At 49.8% G+C, this 19,210-nt stretch overlaps 5 protein-coding genes across 5 annotated transcripts; 3 read left to right on the top strand and 2 right to left on the bottom strand.

Moving 5' to 3' along the window:
* Nucleotides 1-1,757: 1,757 nt before the first annotated feature.
* FMAN_04862 (uncharacterized protein) lies at nt 1,758-4,357 on the top strand (the record flags this gene model as incomplete). The annotated part of the gene is made up of 4 exons (XM_041828380.1): nt 1,758-2,412; nt 2,505-3,672; nt 3,724-3,932; nt 3,990-4,357. The coding sequence occupies 4 exons, from the start codon at nt 1,758-1,760 to the stop codon at nt 4,355-4,357; spliced, it is 2,400 nt and encodes a 799-aa protein (XP_041679249.1).
* Nucleotides 4,358-4,888: 531 nt separating this feature from the next.
* FMAN_04863 (uncharacterized protein) lies at nt 4,889-5,493 on the bottom strand (the record flags this gene model as incomplete). Its single annotated transcript, XM_041828379.1, has 3 exons — nt 4,889-5,249; nt 5,301-5,403; nt 5,454-5,493. 3 exons carry the CDS (start codon nt 5,491-5,493, stop codon nt 4,889-4,891), a joined length of 504 nt encoding a protein of 167 aa, XP_041679248.1.
* A 1,840-nt stretch (nt 5,494-7,333) lies between these two features.
* Nucleotides 7,334-8,250, top strand: FMAN_04864 (uncharacterized protein; the record flags this gene model as incomplete). Its single annotated transcript, XM_041828378.1, has 3 exons — nt 7,334-7,549; nt 7,602-7,925; nt 7,984-8,250. 3 exons carry the CDS (start codon nt 7,334-7,336, stop codon nt 8,248-8,250), a joined length of 807 nt encoding a protein of 268 aa, XP_041679247.1.
* A 352-nt stretch (nt 8,251-8,602) lies between these two features.
* Nucleotides 8,603-11,008, top strand: FMAN_04865 (uncharacterized protein; the record flags this gene model as incomplete). The annotated part of the gene is made up of 5 exons (XM_041828377.1): nt 8,603-8,829; nt 8,890-9,744; nt 9,814-9,949; nt 10,011-10,683; nt 10,743-11,008. 5 exons carry the CDS (start codon nt 8,603-8,605, stop codon nt 11,006-11,008), a joined length of 2,157 nt encoding a protein of 718 aa, XP_041679246.1.
* Nucleotides 11,009-12,028: 1,020 nt separating this feature from the next.
* On the bottom strand, nt 12,029-13,516 carry FMAN_04866 (uncharacterized protein; the record flags this gene model as incomplete). Its single annotated transcript, XM_041828376.1, has 2 exons — nt 12,029-13,214; nt 13,266-13,516. The coding sequence occupies 2 exons, from the start codon at nt 13,514-13,516 to the stop codon at nt 12,029-12,031; spliced, it is 1,437 nt and encodes a 478-aa protein (XP_041679245.1).
* Nucleotides 13,517-19,210: the final 5,694 nt, after the last annotated feature.

The following is a 19,210-nucleotide window of genomic DNA, read 5'->3' as shown; positions in this document are numbered from 1 at the left end:
AACCTTCTAGAATAGATGACGTTTGGATAAGCGCAAGTCCTCGATATTAGGTTAGTCATTTGCGGGCCGGGGCCTGGCCACGGACACTAAATCGATTAGTTGAGTTTACGCGGGGTGAGACGTTGACAGCTGCAAATTAATTGACGGATTATTTTGTCTATCTCTTTTTTTTCCCTCTGTGCCTTGGTCCTGGGTTGTGACATTCTGTCATTGATCGGTGATTGCGGGGCTTTTCATCTAAGCAATGCTGTAAAGAAAGGCAAGTTTTGATGCATGTGATGCTGTCATAGGCGGTAGTTTGACATTGATGGACTATTCCCAACCTCTTGTACGGACTAGCTTGGTTGGCTCAACTGTCAATGAGGACAACTCACTGCCACTAACATGCATTTTTTAGACTTAGAACCCCTATCATGTGTATTTTCTGTCAGTTGAATTGTCATTACACATGGTCCTTGCTTAATTGGTTCTGACCTGTGGTCCGTGATAATTCCAGACAGACAAGGTCCCTTCCGCGGTGGGGGTTGAAAGCGCGTGGCGACCAGGCATACTAAATGGATGTGATTGAATTGAAATCTGTCACTGTATGGAACTGTCAATGTCACTGGGGAACGAAGTACAAGATACTCGCACAGCAGGCAAACATGTCCTGTGTTGCCAAAGTCTCCGAGAACCGATGGAATGAAATGACAGTCCTACACTGACATTGACGTGATTCCGGCAGTACAGTACGATACACAATTTTATTCTCATTAGACTTATTCAGGCCAGACCAGGCGATGTCTCAGTGGTCAACCCAACTTAAACGCTCAGGCTCCCGTGGTGAGCCGGCAACTACTATGTACACACGTCTACAGAGTAGACACCTGCAGAACCCAGCCCTTTTTTTTTTTTTAACCCTTCACAATTTGGAGTGATCCGACAGGCTGAGATTTGGAAAACGGGTTACTGCACTAGGAAGTCAGGCAGTTTATGTCGATTTTGACACATAGTCCTGTCCATCCTAGTTCGGCCTTTTGACCTCTGTTGAGAGAGAGAGCGGCTGATAAATCTGCTGTGCTGGGCTGGGCTCCATGGGATTGACATGGCCGTTGTCGCCTGTCACTCGTCACTGTCATAGCCCGGTTCGCTCATCTCATATTGACTGGAGGACTCAAACTAATTAACTAGGTAGGTACCTAAGTTAGCAGCTGAATGCTGGTTCAGGCTGTGCTCTGCGTATTGGTTCAACAAGGGTTCTTTTCCTTCATCATCTCATCACTTTCCTCTTCCCTGCCCCCAGATTGTTTTCTTCTTCCTCTCTCCTCTGGATCACCTTTTTGTCATCTGCTTGTCTTTACTTCTTCCTTGTCTCTGTATTTCTACCTACCTAGGTATCTACCTTATGCCTTGACCTTTGTAGTCCTCTCTCATCACTGCTCCAGTCCTCCTCCGTCTGTCTAGTGAGGTATTCGGCATTCCCACCACACTTAACTTGACTTGACCCCTTTTAGGCTCAGAGCCGCACGACCGTTCCCGGAGCCACCAGTAATAAAGTCCAGTCCTAGTCCAGTCCATCCAGTCCAGCCAGGAACTGGAAGTCGACCGGCCCCGAAAAAAAAACTCGGTTTTTTTCTTAACGCCCGTTTAGGGCATCGACTCGGTCAAGTAAAGTATCCGGCATAAGCTTGTTACGGGGATTCTTGGGGATTCTTCCATCCCGTCTACCTAAAAGTATTAGTTTTCTATCTGTCTGAACCAAACTTTGTTTGGCTCAAATGAAGAACTTCTTTGGTAGCGGCAAGAAGCCAACGTCCTCCACTCCTCCTCCTCTTTCCTCTACTAGGAAATCCGCCACTTTCGAGGAGCGCGACCGTGAGAACCACGATCCGGCCGAACAACCTCCCGCATACTCGGAGCCTTCTTCTCCTGCGAGAGCAAAGTCGCCTTCAAAGTCTTCAAAGAGACTATCGCGGCCCGCTTCTTACGCCGCCGAGTCCACAAAATCTTCCTCGCGTTCTTCTAGACTGTCGAGGCAATCTACCGACCCGGGCCATTCTCACTCCCATTCTTCCTCTCGTCGGCACAAATACGAGCCCGATACCCATCCGCTCAACCTCCCTCCCGAAGAACGAAAGCGATTATCCGCTCTCGCCGCTGCAATGAACGGTAACTCCATGGATGTCGACAGCGAGCCTGTTAATGGCGCTCGTTCAACTACTCCTCCCAACCCGAAAGCCCAGACCAACTTTTCCGTCCCTATTCCCAACGGCTCCAGTCATGATGACGGCGCCCCTCCGCCACCTCCTCACAAATCCAACCCTGGAAGCCCAACAATTACGCCTGAGGAAGATGCCGAAGCCTACAAGGCTGCTGGTAACCGATTCTTCAAGGAGAAGAACTACTACAAGGCTATCGAACAGTACAGCAAAGGTATGCATCGCCACCTGCCATCAGGATCCTCTTATTTCCAGGACTTTTCAGCCTGGCTGAATGCATCTCCAAATGCTGACCCAAAATCACAGCTGTCGATTTGTTCCCCTTCTCCGCTACTTATCTAGGCAACCGAGCTGCTGCTTATATGTCTAATGGCCAATATGAGCATGCTCTTGAAGACTGCTCCAGGGCTGCCGATTATGATCCTCAGAATGCCAAGATTCTTCTGCGTTTGGCCCGTATCTATACTGCTATGGGCCGACCAGAGGAAGCCATGACAACCTTCAACCGCATTGACCCCCCACCATCTGCTAAGGACATGGCCCCTGCGAAGGAGATGTTGCATCATATTCAGTCTGCCCGTGATATTCTCGCACGTGGATCTGGATCTGGCATGTCCATGGTGCTTCATGCTCTCGACCTGGCTGAGCGCGGCCTGGGTCCTAGTGTCAGCAAGCCCCGCAAGTGGCAGCTTATGCGCGGAGAGGCTTATCTATTAATGGGACGGGAAAACTCATTGGGAGAGGCGCAAAACATTGCTATGAATCTCCTCCGAAACAACAGCCAGGACCCTGAGGCTCTTGTTCTCCGAGGACGTGTTCTCTATGGTCAGGGCGAGAACGATAAGGCTATCCAGTTCTTCCGTATGGCTATTAACTGTGATCCTGATTTCCGTGATGCTGTCAAGTGGCTCCGAATTGTCCAAAGACTTGATCGCATGAAGGAAGAGGGCAACACCGACTTCAAGGCAGGTCGTCTACAACAAGCTATCGAGAAGTATACCAATGCTCTGGAAATTGACCCTTCCAATAAGAGCATGAACTCGAAGTTGTTGCAGAACCGGGCACAATGCAAGATCAAGCTCAAGCAGTACGACGATGCCATCGCCGACTGTGAGCGGGCCATTAACCTTGACCCTGGTTACACGAAGGCCCGTAAGACCAAGGCCAATGCTTTGGGTGGTGCTGAGAGGTGGGAAGACGCCGTTAAGGAGTGGAAGGCCATACAGGAGCTTGATCCAGAGGACCGTACTATCATGCGAGAGATCCGCAAGGCGGAGCTTGAGCTCAAGAAGGCCCAACGCAAGGACTACTACAAGATCGTTGGTGTTGAGAAGACGGCTACAGGTGACGAGATCAAGAAGGCTTATCGCAAGATGGCTGTTAAGCTCCACCCTGACAAGAACCCCGGTGACCCTCATGCCGAGGAGAAGTTCAAGGACTTGCAGGAGGCTTACGAGTGCTTGAGCGACCCTCAGTAAGTAATCTCTTAGACCTACCGACTAGATAAGTTACTAATACCATCTAGGAAGCGTGCTGCTTACGACAACGGCGATGATCTTATGGACCCCAACGATATGTTCGGTGGCGGTGGCATGGGAGGTGGTATGGGCGGCATCGACCCGGAGATCCTCTTCAGCATGATGGGCCAGCAGGGCGGTTTCGGCGGCGGCGGTTTCCGATCTGCTGGAGGCTTTCCCGGCGGCGGCGGCGGCGGCGCCCACTTCAACTTTGGTGGTGCTGACCCCAGGCAGCGTGGAGGATTCCCTGGCGGTTTCAACTTTTCATGACCAGCCGGCGCGGATGATGATGATGACGACCTATGGGATAGTGAGGATGAGGATGTGGACTTCTATGACGAAGAAGACGAGCATGAGAATGGCGAAGAAGAGGAAAACGACGACTTTGCAACCACCAGCGATGAGGACTTCCGCCCACAGTCCTCCCGGAACAGTAAGCTCCGAGATGATCTTGAACAGCGCCGCCAAGATGCCCATGGCCGGCTGGTAGATGCTGTACGACGATACGGCAAGTTCTTCATGGCGGCAGCTGTCTTGCTTCCTTGGCAAGTGGTGATACTCATTTTGACGCTGGTTGGTTCAGCGTATATATGCATGAAGCACATTCCACTCTTTGGCAGGAAAACGCCGTTATCGTTGTGAACGGCTAGCACATATAATGGGCACTTTTCACTCATCCTATGCCACACAACATACCCTTGGGCGTTTATTTTAGGGATAGACATCAATGAATGCAGAGCAATGCTAGAGGTTAGCGAGTTGCTTGTTGTCAGGGTTTGAAGGCCTGGGATGGACAGCGGACCCTTTAGATCGGTTCCTGGGGTGTTTCACGCATAAAATGTCACATCTTGGCATAATAGATGGTTGTCCGCAAAAAGTTCTGATCATGCCATACATTTATGAAGATCTCATTGCTAATGATCCTTGTCATTGTGTGAGCTTGCTTGTCAATGCTGATATGAACTCCTCACGGCAGCTGTCAACGACAGATATTGAAACATGGCAGTTAAAGCTGCTGGCACCAGAAATAGTACATTAAGTTGCGCGGCATTACGCTCGCTTAGGGTATCATAAAATCCGCGGTTCTACTGTAATCGCAGCCGCTTGAAATAAACATGCTCGTAGCCTGAGCAACATGGTGAATCATCATAGTCATCCAATTCCGCCAACCCCTCAAGCAGAAGACGACGAGGCGTGGTTGGTAGCATTGCCATTCTGTTGCGGCTGCTCACCGTTTCTCCTCCCAGGTGGCACGCCTCCGGTGGCCTCGACGACCTGGGCCACATCGTCGCGCAACTCAGGCATGGCCGTGGTGATATTCTCTGCCAAGATGTCGCGAAAGGTTCCAAAGGCGTTGAGTTTGCCGCGCATAAGTTGATTGCCACGGCGCACGAGCTCGACGAATTCTCTAGTGTAGATATCCGGGTTACGGCCATGCTCGACATATTCGACAAGCTCTGGAGGCACTGAAGGCAGGTTGTTTGGGGGAGAGGCGGAGGAGTGAACAGTGCGAAGGGAGTCGGAGAGGGTTTTGCTGTACATTCTTAGTCCGGGTTTCAAAGGCAGGAGTAAGAACAGATGTTACATTTCGTTGATGAGAACTTCTCTGCTGGACCGGCCGACGGAGTCGTAGGTTGAGACTTGTACCATTATTTGGTAGAGATCTTGGATGATGTCCTTGAGCTGTTCTACGCGGGAGTTAACGCACGTTGATGACTCGGAATATCATGATACCTACGCTCAAGGACATTGTGGTCTACGCGATCGACAGGCGCCATGGTAAAGGTGTCGTGGGTACGAATTGGACGAGCCGCCTTTTGGGTCAAAGATATGATAATCTGAATGCTTTGCGACGCTCTGTCCAAGGGAATCTAAGCTTCATGGGTAAACTGAATAGCGGACTAATTACTACTCCGGATCCCTGCCGGGGGCGGGAAGTGGGGCATGGAAAGGTGGGGGTTGTCAGGTGGGGTATCTTCCTTATCAGTGACATGAGCCTCTTGCAACGACATCAAACTTGGACATAAACAACCGTCCACTCACTAATGGTTTTCTCTTATGTGAAGAGCCTGGCTTCTCATATGTAGGGCTACTGCTAGTGACTCTGTTTATCTCAACTGGTTATTTTACTTTCTCCACTATCCTTGGCCTAGCCTGGCCGACAGGTCAAGGACAACAGCCGTCTGAAATGTGGCCAGCCATCTTTTGGTGACACAGTCTACCGGGATATTGCTGAAAGTTATACTTTCGGATGCTCATTAAGCGGCGAGACTCATACGACTGCTACTCTCGCCATACAAAGTACGTGATAACTGGTTTGACATAGCCTAAGTTTTTGACTTAATAAGCTGCATAAACTGCCACTCAGCAATCATGGCATAAGGGGTGACAAAGAACTGATCGAGAGCTGATGAAAGAATATCCAGGGCTTCTCTTGTTCAGTAGACTTAACTTTCAAGCCAAGAGTGTGTGAATGATCAATCTTACCCCTCCAAGCCTACGGTAGTAACCAGAGGTCGGTTGTCTACCAACGATAAACTGTCATGGTTTGCTTGCGAATATTGAATACAAGAAATATTTCAACCCCATTCTCCGTTTATAGCCTGCAGATTCCCGCGTAACTTTCCAGTTTCTCAAGGAGTGGTCTCTTCTCACCGCCGGCATGCGAGCCAGTTTGTCCAAGAGAAGCTTATTATCAATGAATGTAGCACATTATTGGCTTCAGTACCGCTTCTCGGATTGGATAGACCTGTAAAATGGCCCCTATTATCATCTGTAGCTTGAAGATGGGGCAGGCTGCATTTACACGCCACAGACACTTGCATGTTTGCACACGCTGACACTGCAGGATACCATCATTCTAATGCCACTTGCTCATTTCATGACTGTGGACAAGTCTATTGGATAAGCCTCTCCGTGAAACGTTTTCTTGGTAGAGGTCACAGCACTCCTAACATGCATGAATGTGGCAATCGGGAATTTGGTAAAGTGCCTGCAGCTTGCCGTCGGGGAGGACACCGTCTGATCTGAGCAAGGCATTTCCTTGAGTCGTTCTATTGGTAGATCTTGGTTAGCAGCAGTGATTCTAGTGAAGACAAGCGAAGGCTCCGTATACTTTGCTTTTCTTGTAAGACAATGTCCATCAGATATCACTTATGGACATGTCAGCTGCAGACTCTAAAGCAGACATGGGGGTGTAGAGTCTTTGTTCACTCTATGACATGGCTCAGCCATGTCATGGGAGTCGGCATTATGCTGTTTGGAGGATAATGCATGACTGGTACCAGAGTCTCAAAGAATGTCTTTGCATTGGTGTGTTGGGTCCCTGGTATAAAGTAGATGGCATGCTCCTGAGTCTCTGGCCACTCGACATCACCTTGATGCTAAGCGATACCTAGTCACGAATTATCTCGTAAGCATCATCTCTATATCTTCATCGGTCATCTTACCTATCGAACGTTCATAACATCCCCCATCCTCCTCTCAGACGCCGTCATGATCAAGTCCCCCAACCAAACTCTGGACTCGGTAGCTGTGTTTCCGCATAGCTATCGGGAAGGGGCCAGGTGTATTGGGTGAGCTAGATCCTAAGGTCGTCAGTGCAATCGAATAATTGGTATGGCCAAGATGAGGGAGCATGAAAGCCTCATGGCGAGGCTAAATAGTGTGCCCCTGGAACATCGCGCGGATCACCCACGCTTAGAAGAGGCCTTGAAACCCCTTCTGTGCTATAAACATAAGCCCACTGATTTCGATAAGGAGCTGGAAGATGCTTCGCAGAAGTTTCGAGACGCAGCAGAAGCAGCGAAGAAGGCGGAGGTGGCCCAAGTCAAGGTATGTGACTGTCCTGTTCACGTTATCGTGCTTGACTCCTAACATGAACCAGCGGGAGAAGCCCGTTCCCCAGAAACGGCCCGGCATACTTCGGAAGCCAACTGTTCAGTTCGCCACTCCATTTCCGCTTCCTGTGAGTCGTCGAAGAGCCGAGTTGGCCGAAGGATCTGCAGCGAACTCAGGGAGACCTAGGCGCCGGCTTCAAGCCAGCGACATCCCTTCTGAGCCTGACTCTGAGTCAGATCCTGAGTCTGATTCTAGCTCAGAATCGGAAAGTGATGTCGGCGACGTTGTTGAGATTCATCCCCTGGAGGCCTGGGAGCGCTACGACTCCAAGTGGAAGACGATAGACAAATCTGGATTGGAAGAAGCGCTTGTAAGTAACAGACTATGCTCCTGTATCTATAGCATGACTAACGATACCTTCACCATAGCCTGTAGTATGGCAAGTGCCGTGGACGGTGACTTCAGGCAAACACTGGCATGTCAGCAAAGAAGAGGTCGTGAGGTTCTTCAATGATATTGCTGATGAGCATGACAAGGCCGGTTGCAGGGCCATATTCTTGCATGAACGCATGCGCTGGTGTTCTAGAAATGTCAAGGACACGTTTGGCCGAGTGTTTTATCGAGGAACTTGGAAGAAGGAATTGGGAATGATTTCTTCAGTTGCCGAGGAGTTCGAGAAGCTGTACTCGGAGTAGTCTTAGTGTGATAATGGCTTGGTAGTCTGTGGCGGTGGAGTATTGATGGGCTTTGGGGTTCTATTTATGTTTCTATCCTTTTCTATGGATGGTCATTGCATAAAAATACAATTACGTGCTAGTTAGGGCGGGTGGCCCAGGTCTTCTCAGTGGGAGTCTGCGTTTCCTCTCCCGCTGCTCAAGCGGGTTCCCGTTCCCTCGTACTATTCCTCCATCAACATCCGTGGCCAACCAAAAGTGAGCAGTCTCTGGAACTTCTCAAATAAGCCATAATTTCCTCGCCTTTTGCATTTCATCTCTCGTCATTTCTTTTGTATGCCTGGCACTCTAATTCCTCGACCATACTTTGAAGATGTCGGGCGAGAACGATTCCGAGAGTGACCCAACACTCGACGATACACGCGCGCAGGGTGAGACGATGATAGATGCTGCTCCAGACAACAAACAGAAAGGGTTAAAGCCAGATGAAATGCCTACGCTGGACAAGCTGGCAGCAAAATGCGTCATGGCTACTGGGCTCACAGCCCTGACCCCCCGCTTGACAGCTCAAGAGTCATTCTGCGAGCTACTCCGTTGGTGGTAAGTCACAGTGATAGCTAATCCTGATGGCATCACTGAAACTGACATGACATACTATAGGAAAGACAAGATCATGGAGTCTTCTGGCCTGCAGCTGGCCGCCTTTGTCGTCACCATGAAAAGGCGTGGAAACCACTCCGATGCAAAGATCCCCGCAGAGATCGCTTTCACTGCTCAAGATGGATCTGGAAAACCCCTTGGCTATGTTCACTTCATGAATAGCAGAAATGGCAAGAGCGGCACCGTCACAGTCGCTGTACGAGACGTGACTCCTCTGCAGCCCAGCATGGTAGTCCCTGACCTCGAGCGACCTCAGGAGCCTCAAGATGTTCGATTCACCCACCGTTCAGAACTCGGCTTAGGAAGGGCCGTTCTCAACTTCTTAGGAGCCGGCACAAACCACGGTGTTACGTGCAGAACCGGGGGTTACAAATACAGGTTCAACTTTGGCCCAGAAGGTCAGCTCATGGCCGTCCTGACAGTCATGGACCAAGTCAAGAACAATGAGTTTCGACGATTGACAGTCCCAAAGGGCAGTCGATATGTCCCTTTTCAGCCACATCCGGAGACTGACACCGTCTTCGTCGTTGGCATTGATAGGGACGCACTGGGGAGAGGCGGGCGTGGCAAATACATCTACCGCTCCAAGGTCACGCCCAGAGAGTTCGACATCTGGTGCGAACCCGCCTTGTTCCTACAGGACATCAAAGATGCCGATATCGTCAAGACTGAGGTGGGCGATCTGATCCTAGATTCCAAGTCTCGTGGCAAAATCTACTTCAAAGGCTTTCTCCTGAGTGACACGACCCGCAGGGGCTATGCCAGCTTGTCCGAGAGACCACTCAGATTCGGTTACAACATCCTCTACGGAACTCCAGATGAGAGGATGAAGCACATGAGTTCGCTTGAGGAAGAGTGTCGAGCTATCATGTCCATTTAGGATCTGGCTTTGAAGCAGAGACCGAGTCTTGTGGAACACCTCAGCACCCTGCTCGACGACTGGGGCTGGGGAGATGTTGAGCTGGCGGTGCAGTTCATCGAGAAGGATACCATCTCTCTTCTCGGAGATTATCTGTTTCTTGATCGCTCAAAGTGGTACTATCCCACCGGCTCTAAACCGGTATGTCATGGATTGCGAAGACTTTCGACTTGAGATATGCTTGCTAACCATCTTTGAATAGGACCCCGAATGCGAAAAGAATCTCTCCAAATTTGGTCGACAGGCAGTAGAATTGCTAGACTCGTACTATTCCATCTTGGCACCGTACAAAACAGTCAATAGGAAGTTATACGAGCACGTTCCTCGAGTGCTCAACGAGGTGCCGGTCTCCATCCCAGACACACAATTTGCCGCGTTTGTCGACAAGGCTCTTCGGTCCTGTCTGTCTGCATGCGAGCATACAGAAACTCTCAGCGTCATGTTTTTCGACGCACGACGTCTTCCTCATTGGACTGTTTTGGTTAATGATAATGTCGTCCGAGTACCCAACAAGTGGCTCGACCAGGGAAATTTGGGGCTGATTCATAACGTTCTGGGAGGTGATGAGTCACTCTCGGATTTGATGAAGTCAGTTACGAGCATTCTGTTTCATCTCATTCTCAAGCAGGTCGCCATTGACGAAGAATCCTGTGACAGACACAAAGCCATTGCGAGGCAGAGGCTTGAGGACTATGTTCAGGGGGAGCTGAACTCTAAGATGCTGAATCTGAGCTTTGAGCCAGGCTCAGGGTCCAACTTAGCAAATGTCTCTTGGGAGACTACGTTTTCCCCCGGGAACGTCTCGAACTATCATGTCCAGCTGCATCAGATAGAGACATGCTGCAATCACCAGAACGCTGTTCTGGTTCGAGACAGTTAGTCAAACAAGTCTCTTCTCTTCACTGGCAAAAAACAAAAGCTAACAGATATATAGTCCTCCCCACAACCCCGACCTGCATCAACGACACATGTCACATCTCGGAAGTAGTCACCGCAAAGGATTTCCGACGATACTGCATCAAGGATTGCATCTTGGGGAAAGAGTATTTTGGAATCGTCTACAACCCCGATGAACCTCTATCCACCCCCCTAGTCACAAGTACTTTCACGGTACCGACGGACGTGAGCGCCGCCGATGACTATGATGTTGAGATGGCGCTGGAGGACCTCGAAGATCTACAAAACCAACTATCTTCTTGAACTTCACCAGTCTCTCACTTCTACCTACACTAGAGATTTCTTCGTTATCCAGGGTACATACGAAAGACCTTCGGGTTTACATATAATCCAGGCTAGAAGAAGCAAAAGCTCGGAACGTACTCTAAACGAAAAAGAAAAAAGAACAAAAAAAAGAAAAAGGGGCTGGGGTTAGTTCAGTATTTCCTGGGGAGAATGTCGACTGATTCTTTCTAGTACATTGGCTTAGGGCTATGGCTTCTCTTGCTCTCTGGGGCGAGGTTATTTGGACCTCAGACATATAAGTACATGGACAGGCGTGGAGAGAGATTTGGTGAGATGAGGGAGGTTGGGTGCTGGCCACGGCACAGATAAAGGGGGGTATTTCTAGAAGATCTTCGTTGGATCTTGGCAAGAAGGATGAAGGATGGAGGTTCATTTGTTCTCACATGCGTTCGGGGCATCTTCGAAATGTCCATTAATAGAACATAAAGGCGTCAAGCCTCAACGCCTTTCCAGCCTTTCGATTTATAGTACGAGTGGTCAAACTAAGGTTTCCGGGTGAACCTAATCACCCTTAAGTCTAAGCTCATACTTCAAGCCATTATCGTATCCAGTAGTGATCGCCATGGATAGTCACAGTCAGGTATCCCAAGGAAGCATTAGAGAGGGCATAGATAGTCCAACGACACGTCTCCAGATTAACTACATATCCTATCCTATCTTAAACTGTCTCGTACCCTCCCATATACAATCATATAAGCCAAGAATTAATATATACACTAGAAGTGAAGATAAGGAATAACAAACCACCCTCTTCCACGACATTAAATACCCCAAAAATAAGCATCCTCCCAATTGTACCTCGCCATGTCCTGCAAAGGAGTGTATGTATGCGATTCCAAGGGCTCGCGATGAATTAAATAGTCTGCGACCTGCTGCCAGGGACAACCAGTTTTTACGAGAAGTAAAGGGGTGAAAAGGAATAAAACAAAAACTAATCCGGCGGCGCTATTGGGCTTTGAGTTGAATGACTCATGCTTTTTAGATGAGAGCGACGGCACCGAGGATACCAGCCATGAAGGCAAAGACGGGAGCCTTGTTGGCGGCGGCAGCGCCAGTAGCAACGGGTTCAGGGGCGATGGTGGGAGTGGCAGGGACGGTGACCTCAGGCTGGGTGACAACCTCGGTCTCGGGGGCCTGGACAGTGGTGGGCTGAGGAGCAACAGTCTCATAGACGGTACCGCCACCAACGGTGTGGTAAACCTTGGAGTACTGAGTGACGACCTCGCCCTTGCCGATGGTCTTGACGATGGTCTCGACAGCGGGCACGGTGGTGGCAACCTTTTCAACGATGACGGAAGTGGAAGTGTAAACGTTGGTGATAACCTCACCCTCGACGGTCTTGGTGACGGTGACGGGATAAACCTCGTACTTGGTGTGGTAGACGACATCTGTCTCGTGCTTGGTAACATCGGGCTGCTTGACCTGGTCGTAGACCGTGGTGTGGACCTTCTCGACAACATACTCGGTAGAGGTGTAGACTTTGGTGATGACCTCGCCGGCAATAGTGTTGGTGACGGTGACTGGGTAGACATTGGTCTTGGTGATGCAGACAACATCGGTCTCGTACTTGGTCACATCAGGCTGCTTGACTTGCTCATACTCGGTTGTAGCAACCTTCTCCTCAACGACCTTGGTGGTGGTGTAAGTCTCGCAGACGACCTCACCAGCAATGGTTTTGGTGACAGTGACGGGGTAGACCTTGGTCTTATGAACGTATTCGACATCAGTAGCATACTTAGTAACATCGGGTTGCTTGACGTGCTCGTAGTCAGTGGACTTGACGACCTCCTCGATGATGCTGGTGGTTGTGTATGTCTGAGTGACAACCTCACCGGCGATGGTCTTGGTGACTGTCACGGGGCAGACAGTAGTTCGTGTCTTGTAAACAACATCGGTTTCATGCTTGGTCACATCGGGCTGCTTGACGTGCTCATAGTCGGTAGACTTGACAACGTCGTAGATGATGCTGGTGGTCGTGTAGACCTCAGTGATAACCTCTCCAGCAACAGTCTTGGTCTGGGTAACAGGGCACACCGTTGTTCTGGTAACGTAGTCAACATCAGTGTAGTGCTTGGTGACATCGGGCTCCTTGACTGTGACATCGACAGTCTTAGTCTCAGCAACAACGAGTGTTGAGGTAGTGAGCTTGGTCTCGCAGTAGGTGCTGTGTATTGTTAGCATGCTGCAGTCTCTTAGTGGCTGTTGAAAAACTCACGTTCCCTCCTTATAATGAGTATAGGTGACAGGGCAGACGGTTGTGGTGGTGTAGGTCACAGCGACCTCCTTAACCTCGTGCTCGTAGTGGCCCTTCTTCCCGTATCCTTCATCTTGTCCATACTCGTTCTCGCCAGTCTCGTAGTCTTTTCCGCTCTCAGAGTCCGGGCTCTCGTACTCATCTCCTCCCCGCCGGATGTTGTTAGCCAGGGCCGATGTGGCCAAGACCAGAAGAGCAGCACCGAACTTCATGATGAAGAAGGTTGAGAGGATTTGTGATGTCAACGAAGGTGTTATAAAGCGAGTGCAAGCTTTGAGCAAGCGATGGTGGTTTGATTGAGCGAAGGTAGAAAGTAACCTGAACGAGTTGGTCACTTGTGTGTCCACAAATACAATCAAGGCTGATCGAGAAGTGAGAGAGGCTGAGATGGATGGAAGAGATGGAAGGAAAACCTGAGAATGTTGCAGACTTATATCTGTAACTTGTCAAACCAGAACCTACCTTGGATGAGAGGTTGGCCGAGTTGGCCTTGACAACCTCCACACTTTCCGGGCCAAGTCACCCAAGAGACTTCACTTCTCAAACTCCACCCTTGGTTGCATTAGTCTGACTCTACCTGCGAGGGGACGATAATCATCATGAGGGAGGGGTGCGAATATTGGCAAGATGTGATACGGGCATCGTGAGTCCGACCACTGTCAGAGGGATCAGAGGATGTGGCTGGAGCTCACTGGAGCAACCGTGATGCAGGAGGGATGCAATCGAGAGGGCTAGCTGGCTAGCATTCGGCTGGGAAGGGCAATAGGTTTCCTACAGCGGGAGCCTGGGTCGACAGTGAGCCAAGACGTGATGTCAATATCACGCACGGAGGTCAGCGATACTGTGTTGGTTAATGGCCAAGACAATTGGGAGCTCATTTGCGTAAGGTTTCGAAAGCTCCCCCTAGCTAGGCAGATCCGCAACAACAGGGCCGAAATGTCGGCCTCCCTCCAAGCTCAACAAAAGATCCTTCCCTTCTCAGTGGACGAGGCTACCAGGTTGTCAGGTTGTGTAAGGACAGGCCGTATCGACCCGCTTGATTTGGCCATTCACTTAATCAATTGATCACTGGATCAGCCTGCATTCAGTCTGGGGAACCCAGTAAGACGGGAGACGGCATGAGAAGCTAGTATGAGACCTGGACACGAGGGAGCCTGCGATATCTCTGTGTAAAAGACAGCAAATGGCGGGAATGGGGACTGCATCTCAACGGAACTGCGTAGCACTCGGTGGCCTATAGCGGCGGGAAGGACAAGCTGGGTCAGAGGAGAGAAACTCGTGTAAACAAAAGAGGCGGAAACAACGCAACTCGGGCTGGATGACAACATCAGCCAGCGTCGACGATGCAGGTTGAGCGAGCCAAACTCATTCTGCCAATATGCACCTAGCAAAGTATATGGTAACCGAAGTTGTACTATACCAAATCACGGTATGAGCGGTTTGTCGTCGATGCAAACTGGAAGACCGGTCACTCCGTTGAAGTTTGGTACTTGTACGCAAAGAATCGGCATCTTGGACGTTTAGTGTCCAGCAGCCAACAAACTCTGGAGCCTCTGGGAGCCAGGGCAGTCCAGGAACCCAGCATCGCTACGTGGACGGGAGACTTGGCGCCATGTCAGCCATGACACAACAAAGACGCAGAAACCTGCTTCTTATGATAGTAAAAGAGCGTGAGTAAGGTGGTTGCGGTTAGCATTGTAACCGTAGAGATAACTATAAAGTTAAGGTAGGGTGAGCAGAGGCAGCATGTAATAATGTCAGCAAGCCTCATGAGGGGAGTTTTCGCTTAACAAGCAGAGACGCCTTGCTTGAGATGGTTAGTGAGGATCATCCACCCCATGCATGTATATGTCGCCAATCGACGATTTGCTCGTGATAGTGAGGCCAAAGAAGTGCCTTGGTTTCGGGGAAGTGGGGTCCCCCGAGCATCTGAGTTGGAGCCTCCGGGGATTTGCTAGTGAATATTTCCGTTGTAGCTATGGCATTGTCGATTGTGAATGCCCAGGCAGACTTGGCAGCCGGATCAATGGGCCGAGAAAAGAGGCGGTCGGGATAAAGAAATGGCTTGGTTTCCTGTGCCATCTTTTTCCCATATAGGAATTGTCGAGCGGAGTGGCCAGAGAACTTTAAGCACGCCGGCCATCACAACCGCGTTGATATAAGCCACACGTGGTTGCTCTGGCACATGACTGTTGTGTTAGTCGAAGCTCCCGGAGGTCGGGAGGCAGATTCGATAAACAAGTCCATGGCTGGAAATTGATTGAATGGCTACCTAGAAGCTCGCGATACACCACTTGAAGAAAAGAGAACTGGCGGGGGGGCTTTGAAACTGGTCTTCGCGATGGCCGGGTTCTACGGACGGCCATGTGATTCAGAGGTCGGACGGCGAGGATATCGAATGCGGGCGCCTTTTGCAAGCGAAGCACAGCATTTTCGTCGATTACTGGCCATTACGAGATAGAACTGCGGGTCGGAGCCAATCGACATGTCAGGTCTGACAGAGAATGGAGGATTAGCCAAGGACAAGCACGAGCAACCAGTTTGATAGCACAGCATGAAAGAATGCACTCAAGAGCTGCAGCCACCACGCCTTGTGCTTGTGAAAGCCTGTTTTGTTCTCTCACCTGGTGCCCACTGCCAGATGCATGAGGCAGGGAGGAAGAAGAGCTGTTGGCCATGGAGTCAGTGGTTTCTTCCCTGGATGAATGGATTAATCCAGGTCAACAACAAGGGAAGGGAGGGATGGTCAATGTCGCATCATAACATGGTCCCTAGCGTATCGGTCCCGTGTCATTAGCGCGCACCATAATGAGACGAAACAACCAATGCTGAGCTAGATGCCGCCATAGTTGTCTCGGCGTGCTGTAGTGGTGTGGAGGAATAGGGCGTTGAATACGAGAGAATGCTTCCCTTGGAGGGATTGAGTTTTTTGAGTAACAAGAGGTAACGGCTGTGGTCGTGGTAGCCTGAGGAACCGAACACCACCTCACTAACAACGATCCAATACAGGCAACTACCAACCCACCTCACTGACTGACTGCTGCCAGCATGTGTAAGTGGTAATTTCATCGCTCAACCTCGCCATATCCAAAGGCCTTTAATGCTAAATCTCTCAAGTAACAAAAAGCACCAACAGTGCCCAAGTAAGGGGACAAGAGTTACAGCAGAGACATACTTAGTTTCGGCATTTTGCAGCTCTCAACCCGTACGTGCATGACGCCAAATCAGCCATGATCCAACACTGACGAACCAGCCACCGCTATCCAACTCAGTTATCTGCAGTAAGAAAATATCGAACTGATGCTCTGTGTCTTTGCAAACTCGAGTTACACCACGCTAGTGACCCGAGGGTGAACTTATCTCCTCTCCGGGAATGGTTGCCACGAGGATGAGGCCTTCATGACATCAGATATGAAGAGTATCTCAAAGATCAAAGCTGTTGTAACTTAAGCTTGGACACTTCAGCGAAAGCATTCCCGATACGAAACGAACTAATCAGAATTATAGCAGGTTGCACGGCAATCAAGGTGTAGTGTAGCAGAAGGACTCACTAAAGAGCTGTACCTAGATTGGCGCTCTTCGTATCCAGGTGGTGTGGTAGTCACTACTGTAACCTATTCTGCTATATCAGCCACATCTTGTAACCTCACAAGTTGCCAATACAGCCTCGATACCGCTACGGCAGCTCCTCGAAATCGAACAAAGTCGATCCCGCTCTGTCCGGGCGAGGATCGGCGGGGAAAGCTCTCGAGCCAAGGATAGCTGAGCATGGCCAAGCACGTTACTAACAAGTTTCCTCTTATTTTTTCCAACTCTTGCTTGGACCTTTACCCAACTTTCGTGTCCGCTTGTATCCCCAAGATACACGTGTGGGTGTGCCCACTCTGTCGATTAGTAGATAGAGCTACTGCAGTGAGAGCTCAAGTTGTTGTGCTCCATAGACTCATCATTGGCTGGTCTCACATATCATGCTTTCTTTTCCCCTCCCTCTATGCAACTAGCAAATCAGGCACAGCTGAGCTGTGCGTACCTTACAGCCGGACGAGAGCACAGACGGAACAGCTCAGGCGTTGCTGTGTTGTATTTGTGCCGCGCTGTGATAGCTGATCATGTCTCATCACTTGCAGCACGCAAAGACAAGAGGGACATTATGAGGCCCTGAACTGGATAGAGAGTATCCCTTTAGCACCGTATCACTCAAAAACAATAGAGTTACCGCCCTTAGACACGACCCAGTCGTATCATGACTACTCATGCAAGGTCATGCAGGCTCCACCAATGGTCAACCTCGTCACTTTTCTGATATCCATCACATCCCTCCACAGAGACCCATAGTCATATTGAAACGAAACAAAGCGATTTGACGAAGTATATCTTTTAAAGTTATAGTATCAGCATAAGGCTTCAAGCTTATTTCCATCAAGTCTCAAACGTCATGACTTTTTTTTTACTTTTTCCTGCCCCTTGTTAGCCTCCCTCTCTCAGCGTCTCCGCCCTTTATTAAGCTGTTGTCTAGGAAATCTCACCAATGTTTGCTAACTTACTAAACATCGTGGGGGAAACTTCACTGACTCTGCCTCCCACTGAATTGCTAGTCTCTCGTCAGGCCAAGAACTTCTTGCTTCTCTGCTTCTTTCGGGAGTTTCCGTTCCGAGAAATGATTGCGTTTTGGACCCCAATGTGAAAGCAAACCTCGTGTTGGTGTTGGCAAGGACTCAACTCACTAAATGCAGCAGTCTTACACATAGCAAGGATATGAACCAGCTGCACGTGGAGAAAACATGGCCATAAGAAAATAGTTGATTTACATGGGTAGTTTAAACCCAGGCAAGGCCTGATCACGATTGCGGTGAGTAGCCTGAATTCTGCTTGCAATATGCATGCCTGCCTTACCACCCACTGAACAGCGTCAGAAAACTCGTGATGCATGCATATCCAAGGCTTAGCAAAGCCCTATAGCCTGGGCGTTGTCATACGCCTGACTCACTGGCTTAGAAGTCGTAGAACTCTAGGTTGAAAGTTGTATCAAATGTTACCCTATTGGACGTGCTACACAGCTCGTTTCTTCCTCGCTGTTGAGCTTCCAGCATATCAAAGAACATCCTTGGTATTCAAGCTTTGATTGATGATTTAACCCACCCATGTGTTCCACTGGAATCACACTGTCCCGACTTTATGTCCAAATATTTGGGCCATCTCCCACGTTTCTCGACAGTCCCTCTCTAGGGTAACCATCCGCTATCTTGTATGAAGCATACCTCGCCGTGTCACTATGCGTGTACATCTCAAGACCATAATTTGTCATCATTTTGCCGTCTTATATTCATAAGCCATCACTATGCCATACCATGAGACAAATAGAACCTGAGGCTTCCATCATGCTTGCCAACCACAAACAGGTCGCTTTTTAACCCAGTGTGCATTGAAGCTTTCAAGGTACTGCCACCAAGGGGTCATCCTCGAGAGCAGACCACACCAATCATACAACACCCTTTAAGCCTTGGGAATCTTCTCCAGCTCCTGAACAACAGCATCGCCAACCTCCTCTGTGGCAGTGTTACCACCCAGGTCTTTGGCGTGCAGACCACCTTGCCACACGGATAAGCCCCTCAACAGCCTTGGCCTCCACGGGCAGGTTGAGAGAGTAGCAGATAATCATAGCAACAGATAGGATCGTACCCAATGGTTTGGGGACGCCCTTCATATCAAGAATAGGGCTCAAGTTAGCACTGGGCAGAAGGCCAATGCTGGGGATAATACTAGGCCCATCATTGATGGTATCACCAGGTGCTCGGCCTCAAGATCAGGAACACCTCCTCAGATGTCTCCGTCATGGCCTTTCGTCGCAAGCAAATTAGCCTTGTCAAGAGATCCCACCTCCTTGTCGCCGCGACCACAGGCAAGGA

Source organism: Fusarium mangiferae (assembly GCF_900044065.1).
Source record: "Fusarium mangiferae strain MRC7560 genome assembly, contig: FMAN_scaffold003, whole genome shotgun sequence".
Lineage (NCBI taxonomy): Eukaryota > Fungi > Ascomycota > Sordariomycetes > Hypocreales > Nectriaceae > Fusarium > Fusarium mangiferae.
The sequence above is the reverse complement of the archived record's forward strand: the minus strand, read 5'-3'. Positions and strand labels throughout refer to the sequence as shown.